This window comes from Centrocercus urophasianus, unplaced genomic scaffold (genome assembly GCF_019232065.1).
Source record: "Centrocercus urophasianus isolate 14NV4802_14NV808 unplaced genomic scaffold, USGS_Curo_1.0 seq_10, whole genome shotgun sequence".
Lineage (NCBI taxonomy): Eukaryota > Metazoa > Chordata > Aves > Galliformes > Phasianidae > Centrocercus > Centrocercus urophasianus.
Window position 1 is genome coordinate 63,083,149 of NW_024884142.1, and position 19,485 is coordinate 63,102,633.

The window sequence follows — 19,485 nt, forward strand, 5'->3', positions numbered from 1 at the left end:
ATTTGTCTGACTCTTGGCAATCCGTTAGCTGATAACTATAAAATTATTCTCAATTAAACTGAGAAATAATAGATGCAGTGAACACGTTAGGTTCCTAACTTAGACTATAGATAAGTAATTTCACTTTTTCCTCCATCCAGCCATTGTTTGGACAAAAAGGCTTAATACGCTTTTCACAGCTGATCAGAAGTCACTATCTTACCCCATCACATGTATTTATAATGCCTGATACCTCGTTATAGTAACCTGAAAGAACAGCAGCCAAAGTTGGCAGTTCTTCCAAAAAGATCTAACCTCACCTCCTTAGTGCTTTATGTTGCTTTCTAGATTGTCTGGAGCTTTTCTTAGCTATGGTTCTAAATGAGGAGCAGAATGCAGGAGAAATATAAAAATGTTGACTATCTTCAGATGTAACTTTAAAAATCCACACATTTAAAAGCAAATGAAGCAGGAGTCCGAGCAAGTCCAAACATCACTAGTAATGTCCAAGACTCTCTCATTTATTGGCAAGATGACCTGGCTGTGTGAGGTTGGCTGGCAACATCAGAAAGTTAAAATGCCTTTTCTTGTACCACCTTCAGAGGAACTCATAAGATTTTCTGGCACTCTTTGAAGCAGCGCTGAAATGCTTCCAAACCACCAGTACTGAAAGAGACAGAAGGATTCACAGCTTTATTCAGTAAGGATGATGAAGTTGAAAGTGCAAAAACACTCTCACTGACTTCAAGACCAGAGAAAAGATTAAATAAATTAATTTCCACAGTGACAAAAAAAGAAGTTTGATGATACAGACTGACTGAGGAAAAGTCTGTGAAATTCAGGAAAAAAATAGAAAAAACTTAATATGCTCAAAGTCTATAAAGCTGTAAAGTCAGGTTCAAATGTCTGAAAATATACACTATGCAAGGATTAAAACACACCTGAGCATTCTATGATTCCTTAATTATGATTAAAGCAATGCATACCAGCAAACCATGACAGAAGAATGACAAATGGAGAATAAGAAAAACAATCCAGAGAAAAAGGCATTAGGAAGAAAAAAAAAAAAATAAGAAGAAAATAAAAACAGTTTTCAACATGGTTGCCTGAATATTTAGAACAAAAAAAAAAAAAAAAAAGTTGAGATCTTGAAATCAGTGTTACTACTCACAGTGCTGCAAACACTACACATGAGAAGGTGAAATTACCTTTTCTATATATCAGAAACACTGGAAAAAGATTTCAGGGAGCAAATGTTACTCTGGCAAACCCAAAGCAGAAAAAAAAAAAAAAAAAAAGAGGCCATTCCAAAGGGACTATTCAAAACATAATAATGGCAGATGCACTAACTTCACAAATCAGCAAGTGTAAGAGATAAAAGGAATTGGCCCACCATAAGATTAAGAATCTCTTCTGTATGTGTAAGGGATGGACTGGATTTGATTGGACAAGACATGTAAACAGAAAAGCAAGAAGTTTTCAGTACATGTAACTGTACAGTAGACCTAACACTTCAGTGGAGACCTTTTCAAGCTCAGATAGAACTTTCCAAACTCAGCCATTTCAAAGTTATTTATGTGTAAAACACCTGGTGAACACATTAGGAAAAAGTGAACAGCTTTCTTCCTTATGAGAACTCAAGAATAGATTTTAAAATACAGAAGATTTAACCCGTAGCCAGAGGAATGAGAGAAAATTTCATTTTTAAAAATTGAGTTACTATCCTCAAAAAAGCTGCAAAAGTGATTTATTTTTTCTCTACAGTGGTTACCATCATTGAACACCATATAACATGAAACAAACACACGTATGCACACAATACTCAATGCACACCCCAAAAATATGGGTCATTAAGAACTTGAATAATCTTTCTTTTTTAAAGTTTGACTAACAGAACTCAGCAGACACGAGAATATACTGACTTGGCCAAATTAAATATGAAGCAAGAACATAAATTATTCCTTTCTTCCCAGGACCTATTTATTTAATTGATTGCCCAGACTTTACACTTTAACTATTTTACCATTCACCTGCTCTACTCATAAGTATTTTGAAATGAAGAGACAGATAAGTGACCTGTGAAAAGCTATTTACTTTTTCATTACTCTTCTAGCAACAGAGTTAAGGCAGCTTATTAGAAAAACATAAGAAGGTAACAGATTCCAACCTCCGCATTCTCTAGTTTCATTATTTTCTGACATTCAGTACAGGTAATACAGTAATTCTTTTGGCAAGAACACATGTGCCCCCTATAGGTTTAATACATTCTTACCACAGAAACATGAAAATAATGGAAACAATCAGTAAGCATTTCCTAAATAGAAAATTCACTAGCAGAAAAGAATATTTTTAACTCCTTTGATGTTTACATACTCAGAATGAATATGAATTATTGCTACATATTTGAGCATCTTCCCCATCCAAATCACTTTCCTTTTAAATGCAGTTCTTTTAACCAGCATAGTTTGTCCTAAGTATTTCCTTTACTGTGTAATGTTCTTACTTACCACTCTCTCTCTCTACCCCATAGCTTTCCCAAGTACATTATAAGCTTTTTTGAAAAATTGCGGCATATTATTCTGAGTTTATCATAATGTAGTATGCATATTTACACAACTATGTAGACAATTTATTATAATGTTGCTACAATTATACTTGCATTTTAAAAGCTGGATCATAAATGTTACCTTCCTTAGCAGTAACAATACGCTGTTTTGGAAATAACATTAGCATCCAGTTCTATATACTATTTTATAAATACAATTAGTTATCAAGGTGGGTAACATATAGGTGATAAATCTTGATTGTTTAATGATTTACATATAAGTAACTACAACTGAGGAACCAAGGAGTAAAAATCTACAGACCCAATTCCAAAGCAAGTACAACAATAAAAGAATGCCCTTTTATTCCAAGATATCTAATTCAGCCTTACTTGAGAGTTCTTAAATCCCAGAGTTTGATTCCATCTCCTACAGCTGTGGTCATGAAAAGGTTGTAAGCTTCAGGCTTCTGAGTGCTGAAAGCTGATCCCTGTAAATATTAAAATTAATTTGAAGTAACAGTTGTAGTGCTAAAGATTAGATCATTCAAGAATAAATGTTAAGTATTTTATTAGATTATGGGATAGAAAGCTTTTATGCAGAAACACAAAGGAGTACAGGGAAACACTGGCATGTGGAGAAACCCCTACAACTCCAACAGAAAAGCATAGCTATGTCTTAACTTCTTTCCAGGACAGCCATGAGCCCATTGATCCAGGGGCGACTCCTACCAAAAACAAGTCACAGGGACTCTAAGTGACAGTAATAAGTGACAATAAGCATGGGGTTAATTATGGAAATAAGGGAAAAACACTGTGATTGAACAAGACTTTATGGGCTTGTGTGTCCTGGAATAGCAAGGGTCTGGGAACCAGCAACTGGTGTGAGAGCACAGATCAGATGGCCTGTTGGTCTAGGTGCCAGCAACTGGAGAGAACAGAATTAGTGAAATCACATGACAGCAGCTGAAGTTGGACCATGGCAATAGGGGCCAAGGGTCTGAAGCACAAGCAACTGGGACAGTTGAGGGTGCATAAGCAAGCATTTTATCACTTGCAAACTTCAAGGACTAGCCAGCAAGCAGGTGAAGTAGCTTGGTAGCCAGGTGTGTGTGTGCATTTCAGGGTATGAAGAGCCCAGTAGAGCTGACTTCCAGAAGGTTAAAGACATCTGACACAAATTTTCAAAAAAAAGCATTCCAGGCAATGAATGCTTCTTTATCGATAGCACTTCAAATACTTTTCATGATATCAAAGACTAAATATTCTATACCTTTTTCTAGACATGACCAAAATATTGATCAATTACCAAAACCTGAATTGGCCCTTGGCCACTCATTAGCAAGTAATAAATAATAAATTTCAACAGTTAATTAGAGGACCGTAACAATCATTAAATAACTAATCAATTTTCTTTTCACAGTAAACTGATATCCAATGCAAGCAGGGATTATTTTAACAACTTTTAGTTTGAAGTTACTTTTTTCAGACTGCAAATATTATTACAGTTCAGGTGAGGGACAAGAAGAGTAAAAAGAAAACTTCACAGAATTAACTACCTTGACAAACTACACAATACAGATAACCAGCGTAGTCAAGTGTTCAACCCAATGGGGGTTGGACTTGATCTCCGGAGGTCCCTTCCAACCCCTACAATTCTGTGATACTGTGAACTAAAAGCCAAGTTTAGCCCTGGCTTAAGTGGGCACTCTGTTTCAGTAGTAATTGTGCTCACTCATACCTGATTTGGGATCCATACCTTTAAATAATTAAATCCAGGATATCTTTAGACCTCTGTTGGTTTTTTTTTTTTAAATCCACATTGGCAAACCTTGACCTTTTTTACTGGCTAAAACCTTCTTTCTCCAGGGAACTAAATATAAACAGTTGGAACTCCTCCTTTCCTTTCCCTACCATTCACATTCTTGATTTGCTGAATACATCACGGAAAGCTCAAAGCCATTTCCCGCAATCAGTGCTCAACTGCCAGGAATCTTCTACTTCTTACAGAAACTGGTATATGGGTGGAAAGTTCTCCAGTCAACAGAATTGGCCAAACTGCAAGACAAAGTTGGGCACTCAGACTACAGAGCTTTCATTTCCTAAGCTAAGGATTACCACAGCCTGCTCTAACAAATGAGCAGAAATGCACTTGCCACTGATTTCCCAACAAAGTTGGGGTCTACACATTTTCACATAAATTCTGTGTATCATGCCTAAAAAATAAAAAACAAAAGCTAACAGCTTGTAAAATAGAAAGACATTGCATATAATCTGGGAGTATCTTTACAGAAACACAGATTCAACAGCATGTTACAGCACAAACGTGACAAGTTTAGTTAATTTTTACTTCCACTCATTATCTTCTAAACATATTTTTAGAGAGAGTCGTAAAATTCTAAAAGGAAACAGGATTCACGTGCATCTGTTAAAATGGTTTTCCAAGAAAAAATTAGCACAGCATCACCCTTTAAGAGATCATTTATAACCATTGCTGCCATCTTACATATGAATATACATATTTGCAATATTTCCTGCTAAACTGTTCTGGAAGAAGACTCAGGATACTATTTACAGCAGACATAGCCTGATGACTAAGAACATATTCCAAGTGATAAAGTAAGCTTAATCAAGTACCCTGAAGGCTGAAACACATCTCATGCATTGACATTCTCACAAGTTATCTCCAGAACTGACAAAAAGAACTGCTTAAAGTAATAACACCACAAGGTATATGTACTTGTGTACCACTGCTATCTAAAACCAGCAAGAACTGAATGCCATGCTGGATTTATGTTACTAGAATGTCCTATACATGGAACAGATAAGCAAATCATAATCAAACCATACCTCCAGGAGGTTTTTATAAAACACTAGTGAATAGATTTCTTCAATTATTTGTATTAAAATAAAATCTGGTATCTCCATTTTCCCCTGTTCAGATTGCACACAACAGCAACCTTGAAACATGGATACTGATATACTCTTGTATGAAGCTAAACCAAAAAAATACTTCAAGAATACACCTAATACATTGCAACCATTAGTGAGCATTCAGTTCAAAAGGTTAGAGTTGGTCTAGCCTGAACAAAAGTCTCCATAAATATTAGAGCCTTAAAACTACTTCATTCCACAGATCTGCTTCTCCTGCATCATCCCTCTCCAACAGGTAGGGTAGTCATAGACTTAGATTCCAGTATGTTTTACACTTAAAAAGGATATAGTTTACATACAGCATTTTGCATTATTTTGAAAATCTGTAAGATATTTCAACATGTTATCTTAAAGCAAATGCACCTATAGATATATATATATACACACACACTCTCTAACCATTTATATTAATGTAACAAGATAGCTGACGGTGTAATTTTCCAATGGACTTAGCTAAAGTATTAATTTTATGTAACTGAAAAAATAACTGAGAACCTTGATCTATAGTTTCCCTCCAAAATAAGGAATTTTCTTTGCTATACCACATGCCTCTAGTTTTTCTCCCAAGTGAATACTTGTCTACAGCTTTAAAGTTTTTCTTGATTAAATAACCTGAAGCCACTCAGCTGACCAAGCAAAAAGAAAAGCCAAAACTTTATATGTGTTACAAATAGCACTGAAATAGTTAGCAGAATTTTAAGTGCTTTACCAGATCACATCTCACAGGAAAACCCACAAAGTGTTATACAAAAGTAGTAATAAGGAACTGTTTTAAACCCACAGAAATAAGGGCTTTCCAAATGGAAAAGAATCAACAAAACCTAACACAGTAGGCATTCTAACATGTACAGGAACATAAAATTCCCAAATGTTCATATCAATCTTCAAGTTTTTTTGTTTTTGTTTTTGTTTTGTTTTGTTTTTTGTGGTTTTTTTGTGTTTGTTTTTTTTTTTTTTAGAGGAATTTTGAAGTTATCCACTCCACTGCAATACTAAGCAATTTTTTTCCTTTTCCAAAATCCCCAAATAAACCAGATGACTTCATATTCAACTCTGTAGAACACTTGCATAAGACATAAGGCAACAAACCTAGAGTCACATAACACAGAATTAATAAGGCAAGCCCATCATTCATTTATATATAGACTAGGTTGTACGTTCTGTAATTTAAGTAATAAAAGAGTAAAAAAAAAATACATTTATCAGCTTAAGGTTATTTTGCAGCTACTTTACAGAAGAAAGTTCAAAATGGAAGAAAAAAGGAAGGTTGACAGTTTCCTAAGAACAATGAACTCCTATTCAGATAATACAGTGATTAAAATACTTGTCTTGCTTCCAAACTGTTTTTTCCCCTCTATATAATCTTTTGGGTCAAGAAACACAAGGCTTTTATTCCCCCTCACCTCTCTCACAGCCAAGGATCTTACAATTACCTTTATTTCTAAGAAGCCCTTTGCTGACTTATGCGCAGTACACTTTAAACTCTGCATGAGAACAACTTTAGGCAATGACAGTCTGCTCTGAAAATGGCCATTTGCTGTATTATTCTCTTTGGATTATTTTGGCTGTGTTTTGTTTGTTTCATATTATTGTTGTTTTTGTGTTGGTTTTTTTTTTTTATTATTTAAATACAAAATGATTATTTAACATATAAATTATTAACTTCTCTTCTGCATGTTAGGGGAAGACTATTAGGAGTCTATATAGCCCCCCAAGCATAATACTCTCAGAACAATGTATGTAACAATTTTGGTTCCAGGTAAAATAACACAGAGGTCATGCTAGAATAAGTTACAAGAATCATTAGAATTTCTACAGCTCTATTTCCCCATACAGGAATTAAATGTTAAACTTGTTTCCTCTTAGTCATGAAATATTTTGAGGGATCAAAATTCAGTGTGAAAGTCAAATGCATCTATGTAAATACTGCAACAAATCAGTTAGAAAAAGCACTCAATGTCAAAGATGTGACGAGTGTTAGCATCTATAAAAATAACTAGAAGTCTACAAACATTTCAAACGTTTACAGTTAACAAATTCTGCAATACTGATGTTAGTAGCCTGCCCAAGTACTGCTAAGTTTAAGACACATTGCTCTGCTCACAGGCTTGTTCAGTGATTATTACCACTCCCTGCTTTCCACTAGAGAATGAGTGAGACCTTGTCTGTGGATATGCCTTTATCACATAAAATTACGTTCCTGTCCATCCCCAACACAGACTCTACTGATGATGGTTAATTACGTATTTAATCTGCAATTTTTTTTATTTTTTTTTATTTTTTTTTTTTGCTGATTCACATCTGCTATTATAGATATTCAGTAATATGTATACCTTGTTTTGACAGATCTGATGGACTGCTCTAGTATGAGCTTCTGGTATCACTGCTGTGCTGTAGCCCGCATTGAGATCAAAAACTTCCAATGCTCGGTTGCTGCCAGCTGTAAGTACAATATCTGTAAAATTCTCTGTGTTAAAGTTAAACTGATCTAAAGGAACAAAAACAGATAAACGTTTTGTTGTATTTAGTGTCTTACAAAACAACCAAAAAAAGCAGTTCTAAGGCTTAAATTCATTACCCCAAAAATATGATATCAATACTGATACAAAAGTTATGAAAAAAAAAAAATTAGTTTATAGCTCTTCCCATATCATTAGATTCAACATTCCAAGAAGAAAATAAGAATTTGCTGAAGGATACACGAGTAGAAATCATTCACTGCTGAAAGGCTGGTAATCTCCACTGTTGAAGCCATGGGAAATTTCTGTACCAATTTGCAAATACTTTTCTGTTTGTATCTACAAAATATATAAAATAAATGCTGGCGTTAATGAAAGATTAAGAATTCCAGTCTGGACAGTTTCCATAAATAAATTTGATGGGTTGCCATTATAGCAAAGACAGTTCCTTTGTAGGATTTCCAACTGGCTACCAAAGCCAATTCATAGAATCACCAAGGTTGGAAAAGACCTCCAAGATCATCTAGCTCAATTATTGGATAACCACCAATGTTTGCCCACTAAACCATGTCCCTTAGTACTGCACCTAAATGTTTCTTGAACACCTTCAGGGACAGTGGCTCAAACACCTCCCTCAGCTGCCTGTGTTTGACATCTGATCACTCTTTTAAAGATTAATTTTTTTGAGCCTCCCCAGAACAACTTGAGATGATTCCCTCTAGTCCTATTGCTAAGTTGTGAAGCTGTTTTCAGATGTTAGAATATACTAAGACAAGTCCTAGAAAACACAGCACAAATGAAAGCTAACAGGAAGCACGTACAGGCAAAACTCCAATCACATGAAAACTCAAGTGACTACTGTAACATAAACAGGTCTAAATTATACCACCATCCCAAGCCAACAAAAAGCTAATTAGAAAAACCAAAGAGGGCTGCCTAGTATCTTCTCACATTGTTTTTGTTTGTTTTCTCCAGGTTTCCAGTTCTATGCACAATACATAATCTCAGCTGACAATCCTAAAATTACAGTTTCTATATAATCCAAATTATAACCCTATCCTCCTCTAATACCTTAAATCACTGGAAACCGATAACAGTCTTAAGTGTCTTATTTGTAATGCCTTATGTCATCCATATTTTGGAGATACAGTCATTCTAGGGGGAAATACATTTACAGAATGGTTGTTTTCAGGAGAAGAGCATAGCTTGTTTATTTAAAAAACTTTAGGAACATTTCACCATATTAGGCATTATATCACACAAGGGCTTTGAAAAGCAATGCTTCTGTTACTTGAATGCAATTTTATTCGCTTTAAACTCCTTTCAAATGGCTCCTTCTGGTCTTTAGAACAACACATGAAACAATATAAAACAAGATTAGATTTTGTTTTGCTTAAATTCATATAGAAAGTAAAGATAATTAAAAACTTTTAAAAAATTAAACAAAACATCTACAATTCACATTAGCAGGCACAACTGCTGACAACAGTGGAAATTCACTGGTTAGAAATTTTGAAGATCACAAATTTGTTTAGGTTGTGAAACATTTTGAGATTAATCAGATGTAGAAATCAAGAAACTTGTATTTTATTCCCAGAAATGCAATAAATATCCTCTGTGACATTTATAAAGAACACTTTCTTATTTCTACTTTTCAATTACAGTTTTGAAACTCAACCAACATTTAACCATCAAAATAAGTTGTTGTAACACTTAGCTAATTAATACTAACAAATAGTTTTTAAAATTCTGCAGAAAAATATCGATAAGATTTATCATTGTATTGTTTCCCATCCAAAATGCAGTAACAATCCATTGGTTAGTCAGATAGTATAATCATGCTCTTCTAATTAAGGATATAAAGCATGCTCTGGGGGGTTAGATCCAGCTGCTCCTTGAATCAGCTCCATTCAAGCATTCTTCCAAACTTGACTCAGAAGGCAAAATTAAGAGTTGTGAGAAACAAAAGAAATGACACAATCTTTCATAAAAGTGCTGGGAAATGAACTGGAGGGAAGCCACAAGAAAATGTCAAAGCAAATTTAAAAAAAAAAAAAAGTAGGTACTGGAGGTTAATCAACACATATAATCAAGCCTCAGACTGGTTTGTGGATTTGTTGTAATGTCTACAATTACGTTCAGTCTACTGGCTTTACACTAATATCCTGGAGAGCCTAATCGCATATTTTTGAGTTTGTGTTAATCCATCAAGGAAAACATGGCAGTAACAAAAATGCTGGTATAAGCACAACTCCATACACATTAACAGCTTTAAATCAGGATATTACATACTTCTAACAAAGTAATTGTAGAAACACTGTACAGGATGAGAGGACAGTGTTTAAGTCCTTCCAAAATTGCTTAGGTGGGTTCTACAACTACAACACATTTCATAATACCTTTAGCATCTGAACTAGCTAGATCAAAGATAGTTCACATCCATCTGAGAGACTATGGAATTTCTTACTGTTACTGGATATGTTCTTCTGGGAGGCATAAGCCCAGAAAACAGAAGTAAAAAACATTTTAAACTAAATCTTAAAAGCAAAAAATAACCAGAAGAGGGAAGGGTACAGAAGAACAGTGTATTATTTTCTGTCCTCTTTCTTGAAGTTCCTCCAATATTGTCTGTATAGATGTTACCAGTTAGGAATGGCACAGGCAATTTGCCTGTTTTCTGAATTTACTAGCTTACTCTGAATAGATTTGCAGCAAAACTGGGAGTGGGAATCATCTTTCCTGACTCCCACCTTCAATTTATTTCATTATTTGCCTTCCAAATTCCCTTCACCCTTACCCCTCATTAGTTTTATCTTTCTAATGTAACGTATATACAATAAAGTGAAAGCAGAAAATTGGATTTTTGAATTTTGAATTTGATTTTCCAGTCTACGTGCTGTGTCTGTGTGCATTCCTGTGACAATATATGACTAAGATCATATAACTAAGGGCCAGAGCACATCCTCCATTAAGGATTTTGACAAGAAATGGAAGTTAAAAGGTCACAAGTACTTCTGCAGTAAAACCAGACAGATCACTGAAACCCACAATAAAGTAAACATTTGGAGAAATTTACAAACTGAAATTAGATCACAACCCATTAGTTACTTTTTCAAACATGAAGGAAAAATCTGCTTTCAAAATGTGTTTTAAAGTACTGATGTAATTTAGCCTTTCTCTCCTCTTTTTTTATTTTTTTATTTTTATTTTTTTAAGGACTATTTAAAATTTCAGTGAAGATCAACATCCTCTATCCAGGAAAATACTCCTATTCAAAGAAATATTTAAACATGAACTGTGGCTAAACATCCAAGGAAACTGGCCAGTCTTCCCCATCTATGAATGAGGCTCAATGCTACTTAATAACACACTATTCACAGTATCAACTAATAGACTTCAGTGCTGTAATCTTAATTCACTTTCCTATTCTTCTTCTTCTAAAAAAAAAAAAAAAAAAACACACACACACACACAGTCATAGCAATGAGAAACCAACCTAAACCAACCTTGAAGAGATTCTTTTTTTTAATACTACCGTGTTTAAAAACACAGTGTGCATATATAAGCACATATATATTTGGATGTAATAAAATATCTTAGACAAATATATTGCTGAAAACCAGCAAGAGTAAGTGAAGAACAGAAAACTTAGTAAAAAAGATACAAGGACAATTTAGCTGCAGTAGTGAACAAACATCCAAAAAAGGTATAGGCAGATTAAATAGTAAGACTTGATTCCATACCAGAAAAGAGGAGCAAGTTAATAATCAATAGAGCAATTAGTAAAAAGTGCATGAAGGATGCTACCAATTACGTGGAAAAAAAAAAGATGCATAAGGAAATTAATTAGACATATATAATAAATTGAAAGTAAATAAAAATGAAAGTAATCTGCTTCCATTTCACAGAAAATGAAGAAAACATCTGCAGCATATTGGAGCCTCTGAAAGAAAATGCAATTAAAAATATTCCCAAGAAGAGGAATTGCAGAAGCTACTCAATCATAACTTAAGAAACCGATGTAAACAAGTAGAAAGTATAGAAAGACCCAGATTATTAAAAGTAATGGTAATTCTAACCAATTCTAAATACATGCACCCAATAATGCATGCAGTATAAGAATTATTGATAATCCTTTCCCCCTACTTACTCCCCCATTGCACAAAAGTTTCTTTGTTCCATCAATTAGCTTGTTCAACTCTTTCATCTAAATATCATTTCTAAGACAGCCCTCCATCCCACCTTACTCCCGAGAAAATCTCAGCTCAATTAGTAAAAGGAGTTTCATGTATTTTCACTGTTCTTCTGATGGGGATTTCACTCACCGTCTTAGGTCATCCTTTGCTGCATCTAGATGGAAACTCAATAGATGAAATTCAGCTCCACAGCACAGCAATATAAATGTATCCATAAAATAAAATTGTGCAAAGCCTACAGCCCGCTGGAACATCTCTTTTCCCTGAAATGCAAGACATGTCATTAAGAATGGATTCTAAGACACTAAACATCTTTTGTCTGAGATAACTAGAGCTAAAGCATAATTTTCCTGTTAAACTAACCATAAGCCAGAAGGTTAACCTATTGCGTAGTTGCCCTTCCTATTTCTGAAGTTTTCATTCTGCTTAAATTAATTGGCAGTAATGTTAAGAGTATCTGTAGTCAACTGAATCCAATGCCATTGAGTCTAAACTTCCATGTGAATTGTGGAGTAATTATAGGAAGACAAGCAGAGCTGAGCCAGTGCAAATAGAAAATATATAGCAGATGTTAAAATAAAAAACTTCCTGACACGTCCACTAGAGTTGGCTACTGGACCTTTTTCTAGATTGCCATGACAAAAGCCTAATTTGAAGACAGCGAAGATCACCTAGATCATAGTATCAGCTTGAATGACTACCAGTCTAGCTCTAGAAATCAGTCCATATATTCCTCCTACAGAACCATTAAAATAAAATTAGATCAAAGCGCAAAGTGGCATCTTCTGTGATCTAAACTAACAGGAGTTTCTAATTACCAGAATTAGGGCGGGTTCATTCTTGCAGACTGACCAGACCCTTACAGTTCTATCATCTGATGCAGAAACTATCCACTTCTTGTCATGACTCCAGCCAACAGAGTTAACTGCACCATCATGACCTAATAAAAATAATAAAGGAAATATCATAAACCCCGTTTATACTAACACATTTCTCCAGAGTTAATCATACTGTTTTAATACAGTTATATGTAACATTAAAATACACTTAAATATAGGCTTCGAACAGTTGGATTTAAACTGGTAACAGTAAACCACTCATTGATTTCTTTTTCCCCCACCAAAATCCATGGGAAAATGTCCTCATTTATAACTAAAGTACACGAAATTAAATATGGTCATAGAAATATCAATCTATTCTACCTGAAATCGCATATATGTTTGTATGATATTGATTCCATTAGTGTAAGAGGGGCTTGAAAGGAAAAATATAAATAAAATTATAAAAAATAAAAAATATAAATAAAATTTATCTTTAGAAGAAATGAATACTTCAAAAGACAAAAGCTAGCTAAGCTTTCTTAAGCACATTCAGGGGTGGTGACCCAACTACCTCCCTGGGAGCCTATTCCAGTGCTTTTAACTTCTTTCTGTAAATAAGTTTTCCTGGTATCCAACTTAAACCCAGACTGAACAGCCCCAGTTCCTTGAGTTCCTCACAGGGCATATTCTCCAAGCCCTTCTCAAGCCTTGTTGCCCTTCTTTGGACCAGCTCCAGCACCTCCATGTCCTTTCAGTACTGAGGTGCCCAAAACAGAACACCGTAAAAAGGCTGTTTTGTTCACTCTGCCAACAACATGGTAACCAAATATTTCAAATTGCAGCCGAGATTATTAAGGCCCAGAGTTCTGTGATCTGCAACAATGCCCAAATGACAAACGTGATCATCATACAAAACAACACTTCGCACTTATCTTCTAGTCAGTATTTGTCTCATGGGGAGGCCTAAAAGATATCATCTAGCCCACACTGATCCTGATAATAATCATACATTACTTTCCTCTGACTGATAAGCTGCCCTGATTGCTTCATCCCAGATAGATTTTTCTATGCACAGCTTTAACAACAGAAGTGTGGAAAACCAGCAAATCCAAAGGCAGAAGCCTGTACCTTTTAGAGCCTGACTTGCTTTTTTGTTTGTTTTTTTTGGTCATGGGCATGCAACAAATCCAACCGCTGTAGAAAGGCTCAGATGGAAGAAAAATCCTGAATCTTAGAAAGATTACTTGGGACATGAAAGGCCACCAGGAGTTGAATCAGGCTTCAAATGGAAGTAATTTTGAATGCTTTGAATGCTTAACTTGCAATGCTTAAAAGCTGATTTTTCAAAGCTACAAAGTACTAAAGACTAATAATGTAATTGGTGAGCTCTAACTTCAAAGTTCAGTCTCATAAAACACAAAACAGCAGTTACAAAAGAATCACTAAGCTAACTCATCCACAAACAAAGATAGCCATAATTTCCTAAATTCAGTCAAGCAGTATTTTCAAGAAACATCTCTGAAATTCAATTTGAAAAAGGAAAAAAAATCACAGTATTAATCAAAAGAAAAGTGTCCAAGCATAAGTTAAATTGATTTTTTTCAATGGACTCCGAAAGTCGCTTTTCAAATGTTGCAGTATTTTATTTCACTCATTAGGTTTTTATTACTGAGCTGTTTCTATAAAAAGACAATGAAAATGCCACTGCAGCAGTTTCCATAGGACTACTTCATTAGTTAAAACATAAATAATTAACAATGTGTTTACTGGGGATAACTTTAAGAATTATAATCCCCCCTCAATTGCAAAAAGCCTCTACAAGAATCACACTTCCCCACTTTGACATCAAAATGAGATAAACAAGATTAGAAAACCATGAAGAAGGAACTTCAAAAGTCAGAAACATCATCAGAAGCCAAAGTTTCTTAATTGTGTCCAAATTTATATCGATGCTGATCAGAAAATAAGAAAGTATGTTAAAATTAGCAAATTTCAGTCCATATTACATTCCTAATTTGTCCAGATGAAGTCTAATTTGCTTCATACAAAATTAAAACATTTAAAGTGCTCATGCTGCCCTCTAGTGCACATTTTTTTCTCAGTCAACTGAAGTCCTATTTCAAATATTTTAAATCCAAATTAGAGGAAAACTAACAGATTTAAGCCAACTGTAATACAATGGAAAACACAGCAGCAATAGTAGGGCAGCAAAGTTCCAGGCAAGAGCTAACAAGAACATGCTAAAATGCAGCAACCACAGACATAGAGTCAAACAACAACCTGTTTATATCCAGAAGACCTCAGGTAGGTAGGGAACCCCAGCAAGAGATGCCTTTACCTCCACTGCCTATACTTAATTGAGGTTTGGGAAGGGGTGGATCCTGTCTCCACCCCTTTTGGCCACTCAGGTACATTGCATGCACCTGAGCTCCTCTGGATTGGCCCTGCTTTCCCACAAGCTGCTCAACCACTGCTTCAAGCTGTGACTGAGCATTTCTGCTACAGCCAGCAATTAATATCTTGTCTGGTAATGTACATCTGCAAAAGGGTTTATAAAGAAGGTATTTTAATTAACAAATAATAAAAAACAAGCAGAAAGCAACAAAAAACAAAACAAACAAACAAACAAAAAAAACTGTGTAGGTACTGGGTAAGTACTTACTTTACTCCCAAAGCAAAACTTTATGCAATGGCTTTGATTTTGTAAAATCACTTAGAAGCTTTTTATTACCATTATGAGAATAAAATTTAAAAAAAAAAAAAAAAAAAAAAAAAAAAAAAAGAGGAACATGAGAGACTTCAAGAAAATCTGAAGTTTGAGTAAGAACCTAAGGCTTCAGGTCCCCAGTATCCCCAAGAACAAAGAACACAAAGTGAAGAAAATGTCAGCTGGCTTGAAAGAGTCCAATGAACTCAAAACAGACTGTGTTCAGGATTCTCATATCCTGAAGCACGTTAGCTGGTTTTGTAAGAAGAGTTTTTCAAAAGGGCCCAAGCTGGATGTAACCCTTCTATAAGCTGATCAACATCACCTGTACTTCATAACAGAACACAGACACCTGAGGAGGCAACACTGATTGGAATGCACATCTACTTTAATTGAAAGCTTTGGGGAACAAAGCTGTAAATAGTATGCTTAAAGCAAAGTTGTTGTTATCTCCTCTTTTCTCTGTATAAATACATTTTTAATAATCAGCAAAACGCAGGTGTTAATGCTGCTATATTTAAAAAAAAATGTTTTTTGTTTCCATTTCTCAAATTAAATAAATAAATAAATAGCAAGTTTTAAATTACCAAACAAACTTATCTCAGAAGCATTTCTTATTCCTGTTCTTTTGAGGGTGTCGTAAGTGTAATCTGTTTATTAACATGGCACTTTATGTTAAACTCAATTGTATACTACTCTTTGCTAACATAATTCACAAATTTACCTGCAAAAACATGCCGTGTATTGGTGAGATCAGAGTTGAATATCAGTACAGACTTGTTAGCCAGCCCACAGGCCAGGTAATTTCCATCCCCTATAAAAAGATTCTGATGATTTATGTTTGGAAGCAAAAAAGGAAATAATATGCTATCCTTATGAATAAAAATTACACATGCCACTGCAACAAAACAAATACTAAGTATATATTTCACATCAAACAAATTTTTTGCGTGAACATCACAAGCTCATACTGCCAAATTTAGTATGAATTTATACACTATTTCTTCTGTTCCTGACATATTTTCACAACACGTACTCATGGCAGAAATTTACTTTATATGTGTGCTACAAATTTTAAGTATATAAATTTTTAGCAGTCGTATAAATGTTTCCTGACTTAAACTCATTTTTCATACTGTCATCTTAAAAGCTATATCCGTTTCTCATATATATCAGCACACAGCAGTCATCCTGGATTAGTCCTTAAAAGTTACAGATTTCTTGTCAACATCATAAAATAATCCCCAAAGCTATTCAAGCACAGTTGGATGGATGGTTCATTTATGTTATTGATAAGTAGGGACCACGCATTGTCAGGTTTGACTCCCCTAATGTTTCTGTTAAAATAATTAAAGCAGCAAATTGATCTAATGGGGAAAAACAACAAACAAACAAACAAAAAAAGAAAAAAGAAAAAAAGTAAGTGGAATGAGAGAGAAAGCAGAATTGCATAATTCAAATCAGTGGACACTACTGGGTTCACTGTGAAATGCATTTTTTAAAAGCAGCATCTTCTTCTGAACTTCTTCCTATGTCTCCAGAGCACATGTGGAAAGGGTGACAAAATGTGTCATGTTTGACTGTTGATTCACCAGTCTGCTGCTCTCCACTAAGTCAGAACCATCCACCTTGCTGTTTCAGAATTCCACATCACATTTTTTTCCAAACAAATAATGAAAATAGAAATGGATAAGAGATCCATATTTATAATCTCTGAGAACCAGATCCTAAAAGTTAATTTTAAAAAATCAGATGCAAAATGGAGGAGTGGAATATGCTAAAAAAAAAGCGTCCCAGAATTTTCTTCTATCTTACTAACTATTAAATACACCAGCATACTAAATTGTCAAAGTGCTACGTTTTGATTTTGCCTCACCACCAATATTTCAGCTGGCTTTTTCTCCAGATGTCAGTAATTAAATACAATAAATAATGATCTAAAATATTTTTCTCTCAAAAATAAGATATCTACTTCTAAACAAAATACTCAAAGAAATGCATGCCCCACGCTCCCCATAGTCTTTAAGCTGTAGGGTAGTGCTCTTCTGCAGAAGTCTCCCTGTTTTTTCTAAGATTTTGACAGTACGTATTTTCAGAGTGAGAGCTGATTGGTAAGTTTGAAGCTCACTTACCATTGCAAGAAATAAGGTCTCCACAACTGATCTCCCTTATGGGCCATAAAAATAATTTCTTACAGGTCTGTAGGGAACACTTAGGGTTGAGGTATGCTTTAGGAAGTTACAGACTACTTTAGCTTACTTTTATTTCTTGAAGATGAAAGTTGTTCTAGTACCCAAAATACTTATAAAGATACATATTTTTAAATACTTTGTATATCCTGTGGTTTGCAGCACGTGCATTGACGTAATACGTACTCAGTGATATACTTTATTGCTGTCCTAGGAAAAGGTTCCAGTATAATATTTACCTGGATTGGAAATGACAAAAGCTATGACAAGACTTGCTTCTCCAAAGCCTTTAAAAAATATATCCTTCTTTGGATTATATTCAAGAATTCTTTTTTATAGTTTTAATAGATATGTAAATACTGAATGATCTTCAAATTTAAAAAAAAAAAAAGGAGTATTCTGATTCTTTTGAAACAGAACTTCAGCTTCTAACATGCCTTAATGACACCAAGTACATGACTCAGAAGATAACTTTCTGACGTGTTAGACCACTAATTTTCAAGTTGTGGTGGAAAAGTGATAGAATGGGGCCAAAAGCAAACAAGATAGAAAATCAATGGAGAATTAGAATCATTTGACACATATTAGCAGATTGCATAGTTTTGCAAGTTAAAAAGTGATGACCAGGCAGCAGATGCCAGATTTTTCTAGGAGTTTACCTAGGAAAACCATAGCTTTTATAAACACTACACAAATTTTGTTGTTCTGTCTCCACAAGGTCACAACAGTACATTTAATGAAACTGTACATACCAGAATACTGAACACAACAAATTCTAGTTGGTTGAAAACTAACGGATGTTTCTGCTTCATGGTTGATTGGAGGAGAACTTTCCAGTGGATATTCTTTATTTTTACTTCAGAAAAATAAAATAATTTAAAAAAAAAAAAGGAAAAACAGAAAGAGAGGAAAAATATTGAGATGTCTAAACCTAGTTTATTGCCATTTCAATACTGAAATAAATATCACTTGCAGAATTATTCTAAAAATTTTTATGTGTATATTTCCTGGAGAATTTATGCTAAATCCAGAATAAGCATCAGAATAAATTAAAAATTATCATAATTAAATTACTCACATCAACAACTATTATGAATTTATGAAAGAATTAACACAGCATTTTACAAAAAAAATCAAATTTCTTAAATTACATAATTATCTAGTGAAATTAATTAAAAATGCAAACTACCCTGCTGTGAGAGTAAGCAATATGAAAAATACTTCTGTACATAAACAGAAATAGAACATTGATCATTTACTTAACAGCACACTGCACAAAACAACAATTGTTAACTAGGTTAAGCCTCCACAATAACGTAAATCAATTATGAAATCATCTGAAGTATTCATCTAAGGGCTTGTCTATGTGCACGTTATTAAAATTTTAAGAAACAGTTTAAGAAAAAGAAGAAAAATAGCATTCATCCTTTATTTTTATGTTTGCAACACATAGAAGAATGACTTTATATAGTAGAAAAAAAATGCGTGTAATATTCCCATACAACATACCACATCAATTAACAAAAAAATGCCAGTTTCTTAAAAACATTGGCTCTTGTGTCCACAATGACTGTGAATCCACTGATCAAATCAACCATCACAGAATTGCAGGGGTTGGAAGAGACCTCAAAAGATTGAGTCCAATTCCCCTGCTAACG

General features: G+C 34.3%; 1 protein-coding gene across 1 annotated transcript in view; it reads right to left on the reverse strand.

Annotated features, from left to right (window-relative positions):
* The window catches only part of WDR27 (WD repeat domain 27), an 83,155-nt gene that overhangs the window by 24,392 nt on the left and 39,278 nt on the right, over nucleotides 1-19,485 (reverse strand). The window contains exons 3-9 of the mRNA XM_042816856.1: nucleotides 18,580-18,683; nucleotides 16,363-16,452; nucleotides 12,929-13,050; nucleotides 12,240-12,373; nucleotides 8,156-8,253; nucleotides 7,789-7,910; nucleotides 2,915-3,012 (exon numbers count right to left, since the gene is read on the reverse strand). Coding sequence (XP_042672790.1) covers nucleotides 2,915-3,012; nucleotides 7,789-7,910; nucleotides 8,156-8,253; nucleotides 12,240-12,373; nucleotides 12,929-13,050; nucleotides 16,363-16,452; nucleotides 18,580-18,683 — 768 coding nt within the window. The remainder of the gene's footprint in view (nucleotides 1-2,914; nucleotides 3,013-7,788; nucleotides 7,911-8,155; nucleotides 8,254-12,239; nucleotides 12,374-12,928; nucleotides 13,051-16,362; nucleotides 16,453-18,579; nucleotides 18,684-19,485) is intronic.